Source organism: Phodopus roborovskii, unplaced genomic scaffold (assembly GCF_943737965.1).
Source record: "Phodopus roborovskii unplaced genomic scaffold, PHOROB, whole genome shotgun sequence".
In the NCBI taxonomy this organism is placed as follows: domain Eukaryota; kingdom Metazoa; phylum Chordata; class Mammalia; order Rodentia; family Cricetidae; genus Phodopus; species Phodopus roborovskii.
Window position 1 is genome coordinate 4708704 of NW_026126516.1, and position 18675 is coordinate 4727378.

An 18675-nucleotide genomic window follows, 5' to 3' on the forward strand; every position below is an offset into this window, starting at 1 on the left:
CTACAGGAAGGGGTAGGGCAAGATGGGCTGGAAAATGAGAGCGTACCTCCTGGAGTGGGGGCGGGGGAGGGGGTGTCGCACCGATTAAATCCAATGATAGCTCTGAGACCCCGGTGTGTGTGGTTCTGCAGACATCCTTTGCCTGTCCCTTCCCCCCCAACCCCCCAGGTCTTACCCTGTTAGCAAACCAGGTCCCAGACATGGTGTATGAGGTGCTCAAGTCCCATATGGCTGCCCATGTATGTGGAGAAGGGATGTCAGTTGCTGTGTGCAGTTAGGGTTGTCGTTGTCTTTGTTTTTTGTTTTGTTTTGTTCCCAGAAGAGGAACTGAGAACACTTTGGTAGGAAGACTCGCAACAGAAGGAGCCTGGGCCACTTGGACGCTGACCTGCAGTTTTTGTTGCCTCTGCCTCATTGTGGCAATGCCTATCAGAAGCAGCTTGAGGAAGGATGGGTTTATGTTGGCTCGCTGTTTCAGAATGCCTCTCTCCATGATGGCAGGGAGCTTGGCAACAGTCTCAGTTCACGGTGTGGTGTGGGGGGGAGATGGAGGAGGTTGTTCATATCATGCTGGACCAGAAAGCAGACAACGAGGCCCGAACCAATGGTTGGATCAAAAGCTCACTGCTAGAGACCCGCTTCAACAGACAAGTCCCAACTGTTAGACATTCCACAGCTGCCAGCTAGAAAAATGTGTGCAAAGCATAGACTGTTGGGACATGTCAGATTCATAGCATAACACCTACGGAGAAAGGCTCAGAGAGGTATGATGCCTGTGGCCTGGGAAATGAATACTGCCACTCCCAGCACAGACAGCTGTGGCCAGCAGCATGCTGCAGGAGCAGGAGCCTGGAGCCAGGAGCATCATTGTTAATATATCCACCCTGCTGCTGCTGCTGTGGCCTGGGACTTCAAGAGAGAGAGTCCCTTCCCTTCTGGGGGCTCAATTTCCCCACGTGAGCAATGTGTTGTACACCTCTGCTCTTGGTCTAGCTCGAATCGTTTCAGAAACAGAGTGAGTGCTCCACAGAGGGATGCTTCTAGCATCTGAAAGAACAAAACCCTACCTGTGGAGAAGGCAAGCTGGCAGGAACTGGTTCTGCTCGCAGCAAACCTCTGGTTTCCAGCAGATGCCTCCTCCAGGCCACACCCTGGGGGGCTCACAGGGGCTAGTGTGACTAGCACCAGGCTGACATCCAACATGGCCTCTCTGATGTCAACATGGAGTTCCAGAACAGTGAGAGCTGAGAACAGTGCAGCCAGGAGAGACCCTTCCCCCACAATTTTCTAGGTCCAGATCACTCTCTGCTTTTTATGTCCTGGGTGAGAACTCCCATAATGCTTTGCCACCAGCCGCTCACACTTTGTCTGCAAGCTAGGTGGCTCATTTTACTCCCATTGCACAGTGCTGTCACAAACTGTGGGTTCTGATTTTACTTCTCTGGACCTCAGACCCTCACCTATGAGATGGGACAAGAATAGCTGCCTCTGCCTCGTGGGCTCACATTTCCTATGTGTGGGAAACCTTAAAATGGGGCTATGCAATCACCAACCCCACTACTCTTTCCCTGCATTCCAGACACCCAGTGCCGTCCACATCACCTCTGAGCTTCAGTTTGTCCCCACCCTGGCCAACCCCCTTATGCATCCCAGATCATTCTCATTTGAACATAGATACAGCATCCCAATAGGGTGTAGACCTAACCCTGGGGACATTTTTTTTGGTCCTTCTCTTTCCCTTCCTAATATCCCTAATATCAGTGCTTTTCCTGACTGAGCTTCCAGAAGGTTCCAGATCAGCACTCCTCTCCACACCTGTCCCCTTTCTCTCTGTAGGTCAAACAAAGGTAGAACCTCTCTTCACAGTCTGTTCAGGGTGGAAATTGGGGCTGGTCCTCTGTGGTCAACTCAAGGGATTTTTCAGACTCGAAGATTTGGAGGCCACAGACCACACCCACTCCAGGGGACTTCATGGTGTTCAGAGCACTTAGAGACCATTCTGAAAATTTCCTCGTTCCATGACTGGAGAACAGGACCCAGGATCCCTGACTCTCAGTGGTGGCCTACAAGAAACATCATATCACAAAGCCAGAGAGATCACCCTCCAGCTGACACCCATTGGAAAGCCAGAGGACATCAGGGACTATGGGACATGGTCATGGCCCTAGCAAAGCTACAAGCCCAGGAACAGGCTGGAGTAACCCAGCATAAAGGGTTGCCAAGGGAAGTGGCAAGGGCAGGACCAAGGCGGCCGTTTCCCACTCAGGCCTCTAAAACACAGCTTTGAACAGGTCCCAAGTTAGCCGCAGGAGAACACCGCCCGAGGAGGGCCCCATAGGAGAGCCACGGCTGAGAGAGAGAGTTCTGGGGTCAGTGCTCCTCCCACAGCTTATGCTCACAAGCACATATAAGTGCTTAGGACTCATGAGGTCCCACAGACCCTGGAACTGCATGGCTGAGCCCAGGACAAGTTGGATTCTGGTTTTCAACATCCCTGTACGAACTAAAGTTAGGCTCAGGCTGGCTTATGCCCCTCTCAACACTACAGACGCAGGTGGCTGAGTGAGTAGGAGAAGGCAAGCTGGGTTTATTCACGGCAACAACCATGCCACGGTGACACATGAATGCATGAGACCCTGGTGTGACGGGGGTGGGGAGGAGATAAATGCGCCTTGCCGTCAAATGAAGGAGATCGATGCCTCCTTATGCTGATGGTGTGCTTGCTTCTTTCTCAGTCTAAAACAGTCAGTGGACCCCATCGAATACAAGTCCAAAGTCTTCCATTAATAGCCAAGGTCTCTGCTCTGACGCGAGCTGCTTCTCATGTACTGTGTGCGGTGTAATTTTAACCGCAAGTCTTTTCCATTGCCTACGTCTACTACAGCGTCTCATCCCCAAGCCTCTCTCTTGCAGTCACCTATCTGAGAATCCATACACTACCGAGGTTGTTCAGACACCTCCTCAAGCCAGACTGTCATTCTGTCAGACACCTCCTCAAGCCAGACTGTCATTCTGTCAGCATTCATGGCTAGCCTGACCTCACTTTTGCCCCCACCTTACCCTATAGCCTACCAGATGGGACACCTTAGAGACAGGGCCTTGTTCTTCCAAAATTTCCAAAGCTTCCGGCCTTAGATAATCTGTATAGCACAGGCCTAGCTCCCAAAAAAGGAATGAATGAATGAATGAATGAATATAAAGGTAATGGGTGGAAGTATATTGAGTTATGTTTGCATCACCTTTGGCCTAGGATTGGACAAATATTGAATTCAGTTGCTCAGATTTCAAAATACCCTTTGCTTTGGAGCACTGAAAAAAAAGTTAAGTAAATCAAAGACTCCATGCAAGATATTCTAACCAGCTACTTACTGTATCTTGTTACTTTGGGGAGGCCCAAAACCTGAGCTCTGGCCGTGGTGTTGTATACTTATAATGCCAGCACTAGGGAGATAGAGATAGGTCCATCACTGGGACTTGCTGATCAGCCATCCTACCTTGCTTGCTGAGCTCCTAGCCAATGAGAGACCCTGTCTCAAAAGAACAAAGTAGATGGCTCCTGAACCATGTCCTCTACTACACAGACACATATACACAGGCACACACACACACACACACACACACACAGAGAGAGAGAGAGAGAGAGAGAGAGAGAGAGAGAGAGAGAGAGGAAGCAGCTATGTTGGGTTAGAGAACCATCCTGGTCCAGATGACCTTGCATTAACTAATTACATCCTCAGCAAGGACCCTGTTAGTAGATGAGGCTACTGACATCCTTGAGTTTGATCCATAAGCATTTGACCTAGAAGAGGGGAGAATTTCAGTCTTAAAGTCATGGAGAAGGACAGGGAAAGCATCCCGAAGGCATGCAGAACCTTACTGGGATGGTATCTATCAAGATAATTTTTTCTTAGTCATACCTGTCTCGCATTTGGATTTATCAGCTCTACTTGGTGTGAGCAACTACAAGCCCCAGGCATAGGGACCTTAGAAATGTCACAAGGATTGAGCCAGCACTCTGCACCATGTTGGGAAGAGTTATCCAGTACACCCTGGTTCCCCAGAAGCCAAGAGCACTCTCCTTTACGTCAGCCACCCAGATGCTAAGGGTCTAATCTTCTGCCTAACCTGGAACATTCCCTTCTGCCTCCTGGGCCTTAGTTGGGTTCTTAGGACATACAAGATGGACACAATGACCCCTGTGTCTCTGCCACTGCCAGACTTTCTCATTGTGGCAGTTATCAGATATCTGTGTTTGTTATCGGCAACCACAGGCCTGGGGGAAGTGGTTCAAAGCCTTTTCCCCCAAGTCTATGGGAAACTGGCTGCAGAAAATAGAGGAATCCAGCCTAGAAAACAGATGGTGCTCTGCTGTGTCCTGTTCCCGGCCTCTGCGATGTCAGTCTACAGTAGCCTGTCACTCTTACCTCCCAGAGTGGCCTCAGAGCCAGACAACAGTGGAGAAGTGACAGGCAACCTGATGAGAATCTACATCCTGAGCCACGTTGTCCTCTAGGACAAGGCAACGCAGGTTGGGGCAGTGACTTGGACCAGCAGGTTGTTCTTCGGTGACAGGGTTCTGAGAGGCTCTGAAGACAGAAGACAGAGAAGATAGAGTAGTTTGGGATCAGAAAGTCTGGCACAAACTGTGCCTTATGCCAAGCAAACATCGAAAGAAATAGAGTATCTTGTATAGACAAAGCCAGAAGAAACTATTATACAGTAGGACTAATCAGAGAGGAGCTTATCAAACAGTGTTGCAAATGGGGAACAGGGTATCTCAAGAACATCAAGTCTGAACACATAGCGACCTTGGGACTGATAAGTCCAGTCTCTTCAAAGGAAAAAGCCAAGTCCCTGGAAACCTTCATTCTTTTGAGACCTGGGCCTGAGCAAGGACACAAAACTAGGCCACTTTTGTTTTTTTCGTCAGGACCTCTGAGCATCTTTATCTTGGCTATACACTTGAAACTTTAAGGTCTGTTGTCCTGGTAGTTGTAAGGAAGGGGTCCCAAGCCTGGGGGAAGGGGAGAGGGAGAGGGATCTTGCCCTCAGCAGTAGGCAGTAGGTGGAGAAGCTCAGGCTCTTGGTTAGTAGAAGTGCTTATCTGTGGAGAAGGAGCTTAGGAAAACTGACCTACTTTGGTTAGGTGGAGTAGGGCAGTCAATACAACAGGGTGTAGTTTTGACAGGCCCTGGCAGTGAGTGGGGGCATAGAGCAATTCTTTGCTTAGTGGTTAACATTACCACAATCCAGGTGGAGTGCCCTGTGCCCCATCAGCTTCTTTGGAGACCTTGGGGTCTCTGCTAGGAGCTGGCTGTTGGGTCCTGCAGTTGCACATTTAAATAATGGGGACCAGACCATCGAAGTCTATTAAACAGAAGCCAACTTTATTCCAAACACCGTGGGGTACAAAAACTTCTCACCAGCTAGGGCCACAGACAGAATTCAGGCTCCTGACACTATGACACTGAGTAGAGGTTTTGAGTTTCTTCTTGCGGTAAAAACCAAGCACCAGGTGGTGGGTCAAAGGGATTTTTATAATCTTGAGGTTAGACTTTGGGGACAGTTAAAGAAGATTTTATAATCTCGAGTTTAGTCATGTTCCATTCCGAAATTTATGACTTTGGATTACAGGACGTTAGTTCAAGATCTTTGTGAAAGCCAGTAGCTATCTTGACATAGCCGTCTTCCCCTGCAGCTGAAAGGAATGTAGGTAGGGTAGAGGGTCACTTAGAGGCAACTGTTAAAGATTAACCTTTGTCCATAGCGGCTATCAGCTGCAACTTTCCTTGAAAAGGTGTATAGGCTATGGGCATCCTGAAAGGAAAAAGTAAAAAGGAAAGCGAGTACCTTCTTCGGGCCTGCCAAGGTTTGCCTCTAAGCAAGCGTGCCACACACAACAGAGTTGGTAATAGTAACCGAGGTTTACTGGGGGGAGGGGGGTTAAAAGAGTGGAAGGCCTTATTGGAGAGGCAAACAGATGACGGGAAGGAGAGAAGCAAGAGAGAAGGGGGCAAAGAGGAGGCGGGAGAGGTAGAGAGATGTAAGAAAATAAGCAAGCTGCGCCTGGCAGGCACTTTGAAAGGGTGCACATGTCTCACGGCTGACCGTGGAAAGGCACCTGGCAATGGGGGATGACATGACTGATGGGAGCTGTCATTCTGTAAATATGTTTCTCTTCTTGGTTAATGAATAAAACACTGTTGACCAATAGGTGTAGTGGGTTATTCATTTGTCTCCTTCTGTGGCACTGACCAACCCTGCTGGTGTTCGTCTGTCTATGTTGTGAGTTATTTCTCTCTGAATAAACATCTGTTTGGCCTAATTGTTTATCCAGATCCTTATTAAACATCAATAAATAGGAAAGGAAGAGAGGCGGGGCTAGGAGACTAGGAGGAGAGAGGGAGGAGTAGGGAGGAGTTCCAAGATGGAGGACAGAGAGAGAAGAACGCCAGCCCCTCTCTCCGGTAAGATAAGACCACGTGGAAGTACTTAGATTAATAGAAATGGGATAATAATTAAGACAGTCAGCCAATAAGAAATGCTAGTAACTGGCAAGCGCATTATATCAAACACAGAGTCTCTGTGTATTATTTGGGGCTGGCGCGGTGGTGGGACAAGACCAGCGGCAGGGGGAAAAGCTACTCGTAACAAAGATATCGCGGTTTACTAAGGATCAGGATAAACAAATAGGCTGAATAGAGGTTTAATCAGGGAGAAATAACTTACAACCTAGACAGATGAACACCAACAAGTTCCACGGGATGCTCTCCTCTCCTCTTCCCATCAGCAAGAGAGTGTTCCCCGGCTCCTCCTCAGACCTAGTTCCACAGGTCACTTCTGCTCCTGGCTCCACCCCCAATGGGCGTGATCAGTGCCACAGATGCAGACAAAGTGAATATCCCACTACAATTCCCCTTTTAGTCTAAAGAAAAGATTTAGGCTTGATTCAAAACTATATACAAAACAGTGAATAACAAGTGTGCTCTAAGAAAAAGAAAATCAAGAATAAAACAACTTACATATCTAGTCCTAGGGTGAAGGCATAGTGGAGTTTACAATAGAGTTGTCCTAAGCTGGAAAACTTAAAGTCTAGTACCTAATATATCTAACTAGGAAGAGAGAATAATAGTTGTGATAATTTAATCTTCAACCTCATCAAGACCTGAGAAGGAAAATAATGATACTAGGGCAGACAGGAAGTGTGGATGGGCAACTTCCAAAAGGTGCAATGAAGACAGAAACAGCAAGCCACCTGAACAGTCACCCAAGGTCTCACAGCAACGTTGGTACACCCAGATTTGGCTAAGGCCAAGAGTACTTGACAGACCACAACAATAGCAGGGAGGTAGAAAGGCTGTCTTACCCTGACTTGGCAAGGTTCAGCAGTCTTCTATATTTGTCTTCTACAAGCACATAGGACTTCATGTCCAAATCAGTGGTCAAGGTGGGGGCAGTTCTTTGCCCAACAGGCCATTAGCCGAAGCAAGGATGGACTCCAGAAGGAGCAACAACATATTTTCGGGAAAGTGCATGGTGCTGTCAGCAGCAACAGTGTCTCATGTCAATGGATTACTAATATTAAAACATTTAAATGCCATGTTCTGCACATCTATGAAGTGATTGAAGATTAAACATCTATGTCTGACTAATCTTACAGGTAAAGGAAACATGGGTGAAGATAATCTTTACTACTCAAGAACTTAGCTAAAAAAGTGATTGAAACTTCCTTGAGTAAAGCAGGGACAAATACCTAAACAATATAACTATTTACATATATATATATATATATGTATATATATATGTACATATACATATATATACATATATATATGTAAATCCCTAAAATAGAGGTAGAGTAGAAATGTCTAGACAAGAGGTAGAATTATAAAGGGCAGCATGATAAATATCCCAAATTGTATCAATATACAAAATGTCTTAAACACAAGCAAAAGTATACATACATAGAATATGGAAAGAATAATGTGCATAAAACATCATAAGTGGAAAGATTTTACACAATATGACAATATGGCGGCAGAGGCAGGCTGCGGCAGTGGCAGAAACTCACATGCAATCAATTTTTCATATTCCTGGGCTTTTCACTGGCATTAAGGATTTGAAATGCCATATCCAGCCGATCTCTGAGTCAGAGGACCCATCTATTAAGTATATCTGATTTCAAATACACTTTAATCACTTTTCATGATTTATTATAGGGCTAACCATGAAGACATATAGCAGGTAAACTAAAGCTTGTTTCTGTACATGAATTCTGTTTGTATTGAGCATGACTGTGAGCATAGTTCTGAGACACTAAAGATTTGATCATTTATGAGGTGTCAGACCACTAATTTGCATGTCTAAGATATCTTTAACAGTTTACAACTTAGTAGTTTTTATAAGATTAGAAGTTTATAGCTTTATACCTGTTACGTTTGAGCCTTAAAGATTTGAGTTGAAGGTTTAATCGAAGATCCTTTAGCCTCAAAATAAAAATTTAAACCATAAATAAGACCACTGAGGGGCTGGGAACTTTTTTTAGCCTTTCCTAGTTCACTTTAGAGAATATCACAGCCTCTTGTATGACTCAGTCTATCCAAATAGCTAAAGCTTAACAAAGTTAGCAAAGACAAAGAGGATATATCTCTTCAAGTCACTTACTGTTAACCTGAGTAGCCCTTAGGAGTTTATAAACTTTATTTACCAAACCTGCCTAACTGTTCAAGCATACGATTCCCCCCACTCCCACATACTCTTTTTTTAACCTTGGTAAAGAAGGCTGCCAGCTACATTGTTGCTTTCACCCTGATGATGTCATCAGCCAAGATGGAGGTGCGCCACTCGGCTGCTATTTAAACACATCTATTTTCCTAAACAAGAGTTGGATCACATACTATGTGGTAACAAATCAAGACAACCTATGTACAGATTTTTAAACTACCAACCTTTTGTTGCAGAGTTTTAATCATATCCAATAAGCTTAAAAATCCTGAGATAGAGTTTGCGTAATACTTTTAAGAGAATTTCTTTTTTAGTGCAGACTGCAAAGAAATCATTTTCAAGAGGGGAAAGTAGAAAAGGCTTTGAGATAAGAGACTTTTGGGAGGTAGAGAAAAGAACGCTTAGATAGAAGAGATTTGGGGTCATTTGTTTATGTAGTGGCAGAAGTTGTCACCATATGAGAGAACCCTGAAATTGAGTGTACCATTCTTTGACCATTGATCTGTACTGAGGCCAAGCTGTTTGCAGGAATGCAATGAGGCTTTGATCACTGAGTCAGAGGAGGAGGAGAGAAAGGGTCTATAGGCCGAGGAGGGTGTAAGGAAACCCAGTTGTCCCCAAGTCAACTGAGAGACTTGTCAGAGAAATATCCCAAATTCCAGGGGAGAGGTGTCCCTTTCCATGTGATAGGACCCAGTACACCGATGTGGCTGCTGTAGTAATCCAACAGAGACGTAGCAGGAAGCTCCAGGATGACACTTGCCCAGTAGGGGAAGAGAGACAGGTGGTTAGAGCAGGTGGAGGGGGAAATGGCTGAAGCAGTGGGCTGAGTGAGGCTTTGAGGGAAGGGAGGGACCCAATAGATGGAGATACCCATGACTTCAAAAGCCAGAGAGATGTGTGGTGAGTGCCCAGGAGGTGTGGCAGGCTCCGGAAGCCAGAGAGAGCGATGACTGAGTAGGGTAGGAAAGGCGGATGGTTAGAGCAGGTGGCAGAAACAAGCAGCTGAAAGGCAGACTCTAGAATCTGAAGTCAAGTGCGTTGGGTGAAGAAGCCAGCAGAAACAGCGGGTCCATACATTCCTTAGGAGAGCCGAGTCAGCTGTTGGCTCGGTCAGGAGAGGCTGAACTCGGAAGGAAGCCCATATGTAACCCTCCTGGATTTCTAGCGTCAGGCAATGAATTGAAGACATAGCCCCTCTCAGGTGGAGGAGGAGGTTTTTATTGTAGATGTGAGGGAGGGTACAGCCAGAGACACCAGGAAGATTCCAGAGCAGGGAGAAAAAGTGCTAGACTAAACATAATGGGCGAGACCAAGCCATGAGGGAGGGATTGGGGAAGCAAAAGAGAGAGAGAGAGAAGAGAGAGGGAAGCCAGCCAGCGCTTTGAAGTGGTAAAGGCACTGCCAGTTACACAGTTAGCCATTTCCCTGAGTTTCTTATGGACTTTACACTGAGAAAGCCTTGGATCAACCAGCTATCAACAGCTTATTTTACAAACTTGTGCCTGAATGTCTAAGAGACTTACTCTTCCTAAACCGGCAGATGTCTCAGACACCAACATGGCCCCAGGTGGTGGCCCAGAGTCCAGGACACCCACATGACTCCCAGCCACAACATGGGCCAGGTACATAAACATAGACTCTGATTGCAGCAGGCCACAGACCCTACACGGCCATGGGCAGCAGCCGGGATGTGACCATGACCACTGCATGACAATGTGGCCCGCAGATATCAACCTGGCCCCAGGTGGTAAGCCAGACCACAGTCCCCTGCAAGGCACCCAGTGGCAACAGGAGCCACAAACACCAACACAGCCCCCCTCTGCTGCTCCAGGGCTCCTGACCGAGACCTGGCCCTTGGTCATAGACCAGGCCTGGACATCACTCTGAATTCAGATGGCCAGGTAGCCGTTCACCACCCTCGCCTCTCCAGATCTACTTCCTCTCCAGACCCAAAACCATTCTTCCTCCCCCACTCTGTATTCTGTCACCAAAATGGTGCCCGGTCATCCCGCCCCAAGTCTCTTGTTTGTGTTCTGCCTGCTCCAGTTATGAGGAATGGCACGGATCGTTGCCTTTCCTCTCTCCCATGACTGGGTCTGAAGACCTCACGCAGCACTTGCCATACCCGACTTGGTATGATGGTACCTGTTTGATTTGAGCCCCTCCTCTGATTCAGGCCCATAAGGGGCTGAATGGCCCACATTTTAATTTTGTAATAGCATGTAAAACAAATTTTTGTCCTTATAAAACTTTTGTTTTAAAGACATGTGCTCAGCTATGTTCATAGCAGCATTATTTGTAATAGCAAGAACCTGGAAGCAACCTAGATGCCTCTCAACTGAAGAATGGATAAAGAAGATGTGGTACATCTACACAATGGAATACTACTCTGCAGGAAAAAATAATGGAATCTTGAAATTTGCAGGCAAGTGGACAGAACTTGAAGAAACCATCCTGAATGAGGTAACCCAGTCACAAAAAGAGGAACATGGTATGTACTCACTCATATATGGATTTTAGACCTAGAGTAAAGGATCACCAGCCTATAATTCACACCACCAGAGGAACTAGGATACAAGGTGTATTCTAAGAGATTCATATAAGGAACCGGGAAGGGACAAGTCCCCCAGAGCACATGGGAAGTGGGGGGGGCAGTGAATGGAGAGAGAAGTAGGAGAAAACAAGGGGAGGAAAGGAAAACATGTGCGACCAGGACGATTGAGTCAGGGTAGGAATAGAAGACAGAAGACAGAGAGAGAGAGAGAGAGAGAGAGAGAGAGAGAGAGAGAGAGAGAGAACATAAAAGAGGGAGCCATTATTGGTTTGAAGAGAAAACTGAACCTAAAGAAAGGTCTAGAGACCTACAAGACTGACTCCAACTAACAATTTGAGCAACCATGGAAAGGCTACCATAAATGCCCTTCCCTGATAGTGAGATCAACAACTAACTTATCCACCATCATGGAGCCCTCATCTAGTACCTGTCGGAAACAGAAGCAAACACCCATAACTAAACACTGAGTCGAACTAGAATCCAGATGCAGAGAGAGAGAGGACAAGACCAGGTTGCAGAAACACACAGAGACAGCTGACCTGAACAAGGAGGAGCTAACAGGCCCCCCAGACTGATAGCTGGGAATCCAGCATGGGACTTACTCAGACCCCCTGAATATGGGTCTCAGCTAGAAGGCCTGAGCAGCCTAAGGGACCTCAGACAGTGGAACCAGAATGTATTTCATGGGCACATACCCATGGAGTTTTAATAAAACCTTACAGCATGTATCCATCAATATGACACTCACATGGCTCTTGTGTACAGTATTTGTTTTTAAACGTTTGCCTACATATTTCCATGTCTTTAAACTTACAAAATATCATTAGGGGACCCAAGGGCAGGTTTTTTTGGGTTTTTTGTTTGTTTGTTTTGTTTTTAATGAAACTAAAGGATTTTTAATAAGCACTTTAGCAAATTATAGGAACTAGAATGCAAAAGCAAACAAATCATTTAAAAGGAAAAATGTTCCGGTCTTAGTTAGGGTTTCAATTGTTGTAAAGAAACACCATGACCGAGGCAAATCATATAAAGGAAAACACTTAATTGTGTGGCTTACAGTTTCAGAGGTTCAGCCCATTATCATAGCAACAGGACATGGCAGTGTGCAGACAGACATGGTGCTGGAGAAGGAGCTGAGAGTCCTAGTCTTAGTCCACAGGCAACAGGAAGTGAACTGAGACACTGGACATAGCTTGAGCATAGGAGACCACAAAGCTCACCCCCACAGAGACACACCTCCTCCAACAAGACCACACCTACTCTAGAAAGACCACACCCACTCCAACAAGGCCACACCTACTCCAACAAGGCCACACCTCTTAACAGTGCCACTCCCTTTGAGGACCATTTTCTTTCAAACCACCACAAGGGTCTTAAGAATTTTGCTACCCTATGTTTTACTCCTCATGTTTCCACTTCTTCCATCAGGTGATCTCTCTGGCCTGAATTTTTAAATAATTTATCTACGTAGTATGACCATACTTACTCTTTTTCTTATATTCAGGTGTCCCTGTTCAGTTACTACCTGACCTGGACTGGCAGGTCATTCTTTGGTGACAAGGTCCTGAGAGAGGAGACCAGGAGATCGGAAGATAAAGAGGATAGAAGATAGAGAAGATAAAGTTTGGAGTCAAGAGGTCTTTCTGTTTATGCCCTACGTCAAGCAAGCTTCTTATAAAGTACAGTATTTTACAGACTATTTCCAGGGAAGAAATAAGACAGAGCCAGCAGAAACTAACAGTGGGAGCTATCAAACAATGTTGCACAAGGGAACAGGGTATCTTGAGAACGTTATAGACTAAGCACACAGCAGCCTTCAAACTCCAGTGTCTTCAGGAGAAAAAGCCAAGTCCCCAGAACAGGAATGTCAACTCTTTTGAGGCCCAGGCCTCAGCCCCAGACCGCTATTGCCAAGTCTGAACAAAGTAACAGAATCATGTCCCTTTTGTCCTTTTATCAGAACCTCTGAGAAAGTCTTAGATCAGCCCAGCTCTCAACAGGGTGGAGTTGGGATGGGGTGGGGACAGAGCCTCTGTGGTCAGTGACAATTTCAGGCTGCAGTTTAGTCTGCCCTCTGTCCTCTCCTTAGCCAGGTGGCCTGCCACTGTGACACTCAAATACGTTACAGAGTGAGTACACCTGCTGTTATGGGACCTGGTGGGCTGGAGGACGTGGGTGGGTGGGACGCAGGCCCTAGGCATGCCAAGGACTCCTACCAATGAGGCTAATTCAAAATCCTAAACTTCCTTAAAACATTATGAGAAAAAACTTGGTGGCTTTTTTGCAATTTCATTGCACGTTGGTCTGCAAGCCCGTGTTGAGCTTCACCCGACCTTTCAACAGCACTGAGTGCCAACACTCCTCTTTGCAGCCCCGTGGCCTTGGCCTCTTCCTCATCTCTTGGAGGATAAGTGGGGACTTCCTTTGAGAATGTCGGCCCACTCACTGTCTCTCACTTTGCTTCCCACCTCCCTGCTTTTCCCTCTCTGAGAACACTTTCCTATCCTCCCATTCAGAACTGCTGCCACGATGAGACCCTTCCCAGTTCTGTGCTTGCTGCTCCTCAGCCTCGGGGTGGCCTCACGCCACCGCTCCCGTTCCCGCTCCCGCTCCTGGGAGAAGAAAGTGAAGGAGTCCTCTGTGGGTGCTGAGGTAGCTCCCAGAAGCGAGGACTTTGCCTTCAGCCTCTACAGGGCCTTGGCTTCTGAAGCCCCTGGTCAGAATGTCATCTTCTCTCCTATGAGCGTGTCCTTGAGCTTGGGCATGCTCTCTCTGGGGACTGGCTCCCACACGAAGACACAGATCCTGGAGGGCCTGGGACTCAGCCTCCAGCAAAGCCAAGAGGAAAAGCTCCACAAGGGCTTCCAACAGCTGCTGCAGAGGTTCAGCCAGCTTAGAGACGGCCTCCAGTTGGGCCTGGGCAGCGCCCTTTTTGCAGACCCAAACGTACATATTCGGGACAGCTTCCTGAGTGCCATGAAGATGCTGTACATGGCGGACACTTTCTCTACCAACTTTGGGAACCCTGAAATGGCTAAGAAGCAGATCAATGACTATGTGGCCAAGCAGACCAAGGGCAAGATTGTGGACCTGATCAAGGATTTGGACAGTACCCACATCATGGTGTTGATAAATTACATCTTTTTCAGAGGTAAGCCTTAGGCTCAAACTTGAACTTCCTCTTTTTTTTAAATTATTATTATTATTGAAAGATAGCATTCCTCCCTCACAAAAGAACGACCTGTCCGGGTGCCAGTTGGATGGAAGGAAAGCAGCCACATGTAAGGCAGAGCCTCCTTACAAGACTGATTCACCAGGCAGCAGCTGGCCCTTGCTGTAGCCATCATGGCAAACAGCAGTGACACCAAACCCACTAGACCCAGGAATATGGACCTGTCGGGGTTAAAAGGGCAGGGGACAGGCATCAAGGGCTTCTGAAGGCAAGTGCCTTAGTTACTTTTCTATTGCCCTGGTGAGACACCATGACCAAGGCAGCTTATAAAAGAAAGCGCTTAAGCTGATGAAAACAGCTAAGCATTGAGCAGAACTCCTGGGATCCAGTTGTACAGAGGGAGGAGTGATGAGCCAAGGGGTTAGGACCAGGCTGGGGAAAACCACAGAGACAGCTGGCCTGAACAAGGGGGAGCTTATGGACCCCAGACTGACAGCTGGGAAACCAGCATAGGACAGAACCAGGCCCCTTGCATGTGGGAGACACTTAGGAGGCCTGGACGGTCTATGGGACATCTGGTAATGGAACAGCATTTATACCTAGTGTACAAACGGACATTGGGAGCCCATTCCCCATAGAGGGATACTCGCTCAGCCAACACAGAGAGGGGAGGGCCTAGGACCTGCCCCAAATGATGTGACAGACTTTGATGACCCCCATAGAAGCCATCACCCTTTCTATGGAGCAGGAGAGGGATGGGATGGGGATCGGTAGGAGGCATGGAAGAATGGGAGGAAGAGGGAATGAGATTGATATATAAAATAAGATTGTTTCTAATTTAAATAAAAATAAAGAAAGCAATTAATTGGGGCTTGCTTAGTTTCGGGGGATATGTCTATGATCATTATGACAGGGAGCACAGTAACAGGCAGGCAGGCATGATGTTGCAGCAGAAGCTGGGAGCTTTACATGTCATCCACAAGCACTCAGCAGAAAGAGAGAAAGCCTGTGCCTGGTGTGGTCTTTTAAAACTTCAAAGCCCACCCTCAATGCCATACTTCCCTCAATAAGGCTACACCTCCTAATCCTTCCCCAAACAGGAGACCAAGCCTGTGGGGGCCAATCTCTTTCAACCCGCATGTCAAGAGTTTGGGAATGCAGGAGAACGGGCATGCAAAAGGTCCAGGCTGCCCCCAGAGCTGTCGGTGGATTTGACCTTCAAGGCCAAGAGGTGCGGCTGCTCCTGCCGCTGAGGTGGCTCTGTAGAGACATTTTTAGACTGTCTCCACACTTCAGGCACAGCCAAAGGTCTCTCATTCTTACCTAGTGCTTTCACCCCCCACCCCCTGTTCCCTTTAGCCAAGTGGGAGACGGCCTTCAGTGACAAAAATACCCAACAGAAAACTTTCTACGTGACCCCCAAGAAGGCCATACAGGTGCCCATGATGAACCGTGAAGATGAGTACTACTACGCCATAGACCAAAGCATTTCCTGCATAGTGGTGAAGGTCCCTTACCAAGACAATGCCACTGCTCTGTTCATTCTCCCCAGTGAAGGCAGGACGCAGCAGGTGGAGAATGGCCTGGACGGGAGAGTACTGAGGAACTGGCTGAACACAGACACAAAGAGGTATTTTCTCAGTCATTCTGGGGACACATCCCTCTACCTATGCCCAGGGTTACACATTATCCAGGACCACACATTGATGGTGGGAAAGACTCCTCAGACAGTGAACTGTCTCCAAGCCTAAAGACTTCCCCTGATGTCCTCATCAGGGGAAGTCAAGTGGACCAGGACCTGGTCCACTTGAGACATAAAACCTGAAAAAGTGGGATTCTGCACTGACACCAGAGGGGGCAGCCCAAGTCTAAGCACAAAGCAGGGACACTCTAGCAGAAATGAAGGTCCCATAAAGTCTGTGAAGCCACAGAGAGAGGTGTTAAGGATATCTCAGCATCTCATGTTATCTAAGAATGACTTTTACTCTCTCCAGCCTGTTGAACCTTTACCTCCCCAAGTTCTCCATTGAGGGCACCTACCGACTGGAGAAAATCCTCCCCAAGCTGGGCATCAGGGACGCCTTCACCTCCCATGCTGACCTGTCTGGCATCACTAACCACGCCAATATCAAGTTGTCTGAGGTGAGTCTAGATGCTCCTGAGCACCTGCTTTCAGAAATTACCATGCTATGCCACCCCATTCCATCCCATCCCACCCCACCCACCCCATCTCATCCCATCTCAAGTCTATTACCTTCCACTACAACTTGGTACATACTATTCTGCCCTATCCAATGCCACCCTACCCCAACTCATATTCTATCCTATCCCATACCAACTATCAAATATCAGCCTAGTCTACTGCATTTCATTACATCCAATTTCATCTTGTTCCATCCTACTCATTCCGTTCAATCCCACCCCATCCCATCCTATCCAAAACCACCCTATCCCATCCCATCTCATTCCATCCAGTCCCACCCCATCTCATCCAATATCACCTCACTCCATCCCACCCCACCCTATCACACTCCCCATCCTCTAACCCCACCCCATCACATCACACCCTATCCCATTCCATCTAATTAAGTCCTATCTTGGTCAATCCCATTCTATCTCTTCTGATCCTGTTACTTCTTTTCTATCCCATTATGATTCCTTTCCCCTAGAGAGCCAAAGACTTTCCTTTGTGTCTTGTTCTTTTTACAATGGGAACCCATATTTGCCACCTAGCCTTGGAGAAATTTGTGCCTGTCTGAGTGCTGTCTTGCCATTCTCTCTCTCTCTCTCTCTCTCTCTCTCTCTCTCTCTCTCTCTCTCTCTCTCTCTCTCTCTCCATGTGTGCATGTGTGTGTGTGTGTACCTGACAAAGAGTCTGGCTCTGTCTTTATTGATCAGCACAGAAAGTGTCACATGGAAAAGAAAGAATGGTATACTCTACAGAAATCTTTAACAGAGTTTTTCCAGGGATTAAGTGACTGACTCCAGCTGCTCCAGACATCAAACAGTACCACAAACATCATTGTTTATAATCTGATATCCACAAGTGAATCCACTTTTAGAAGATTACTTTCAACTTCTGTGTCTGATGTTTTCAGCAAATGACACACATACATTGTTCTTGATCAGGGCCGTGAAAGAGTACAAAACTCAAGATTGCACAGGGACTCCAAGGCAAGTAAGGCTGATTACTGCATTGTTGTCTTAAAAACAGGTAAAAAACAAACAAGCAAACAAATGAAACAGAATGAGTCCACAGTAAGACAGCAGCCTTAAGTGACCTCTGCATATGTTATTAACTCTGGCTGTGAGGTCCAACAAAAGTTCCAGTTCATTTGAAATATAAGTAACGTTTATATCATGATGCATTACCACAACCCAGCCCCACTGTCTGCCTGCAGATGGTGCATGCATCAGTGGTGGAGGTAGACGAGTCAGGGACCACAGCAGCTGCTGCCACAGGAGAGGTCTTCACATTCAGATCTGCTCGACCCAGGACTGTGAAGATAGAATTCAACAGACCCTTTCTGTTTGCCATCGTGGAGAAGATGAATCTCTTGTTCCTTGGCAGAGTGACCCATCCCTGAGGGGGCGGGGCTCTTTCTGATACCCACAGGCTTACCCAGAGGAAGCCACAAGTGTACTACAGCCCATTTGAATGTTGTTAGCTGGTGATTTGTATAGAGTAGATTAACTAAAAAGGTGTTCTAAATGATATTAATATACTAATGGCTGCTTCCTTGATCCCAGTTGCAAGGTATGTGTTCTTGCCCTCATCTTTCATCAGTGATTGGCACTGAGCCTGAAGAGGCCAGTTGATTTCTCCAAGCTCCCACCACACATTTGTGCCGTAGTCATGCTCAGACCCCAGGCCATTTGTGCCCAGTCTAGCACTACAAAATCTTGTAAGATACTGGTCACTATAGGAAAAGGTCACCAGGAAGCACATCTTTAAGCCTGATCTCCTACTTGTCATCAGCAGCAATCATCAGTCCATCGTGGTTTATGAAGGACACTGGACTAAGGTTCTGGAATGGTGCTAATACCTACATAACATGGGGATGGCAATGTTCCTCTCTAGATCTTTCTTCCTCTTTGTATCCAATGAAGGATCAGAACAAGACGTCCATCCACTGGTGTGTGAAATCATTACACAGGGTTGGCTGCTCCATGCCAGTCATTGTTGGTATAAGAACTCGCTTTAATAGTATACTTGAGCATC

General features: G+C 46.9%; 1 protein-coding gene across 1 annotated transcript; it reads left to right on the forward strand.

The window, feature by feature from the left end:
- The first annotated feature begins 13807 nt into the window (after positions 1-13807).
- Positions 13808-18082, forward strand: Serpina5 (serpin family A member 5). The gene is made up of 4 exons (XM_051196413.1): positions 13808-14432; positions 15813-16083; positions 16448-16595; positions 17855-18082. Exons 1-4 carry the CDS (start codon positions 13811-13813, stop codon positions 18038-18040), a joined length of 1227 nt encoding a protein of 408 aa, XP_051052370.1. The 5' UTR covers positions 13808-13810; the 3' UTR covers positions 18041-18082.
- The last annotated feature ends 593 nt before the right edge of the window (positions 18083-18675 follow it).

Bases quoted from the DNA above. Each gene is read 5' to 3' on its own strand.
- Serpina5 (XM_051196413.1), top strand. From the start codon at position 13,811: ATGAGACCCTTCCCAGTTCTGTGCTTGCTGCTCCTCAGCCTCGGGGTG. The intron at 14,433-15,812 runs GTAAGCCTTAGG...TGTTCCCTTTAG, and splicing joins AAATTACATCTTTTTCAGAG to CCAAGTGGGAGACGGCCTTC. The intron at 16,596-17,854 runs GTGAGTCTAGAT...GTCTGCCTGCAG, and splicing joins CCAATATCAAGTTGTCTGAG to ATGGTGCATGCATCAGTGGT.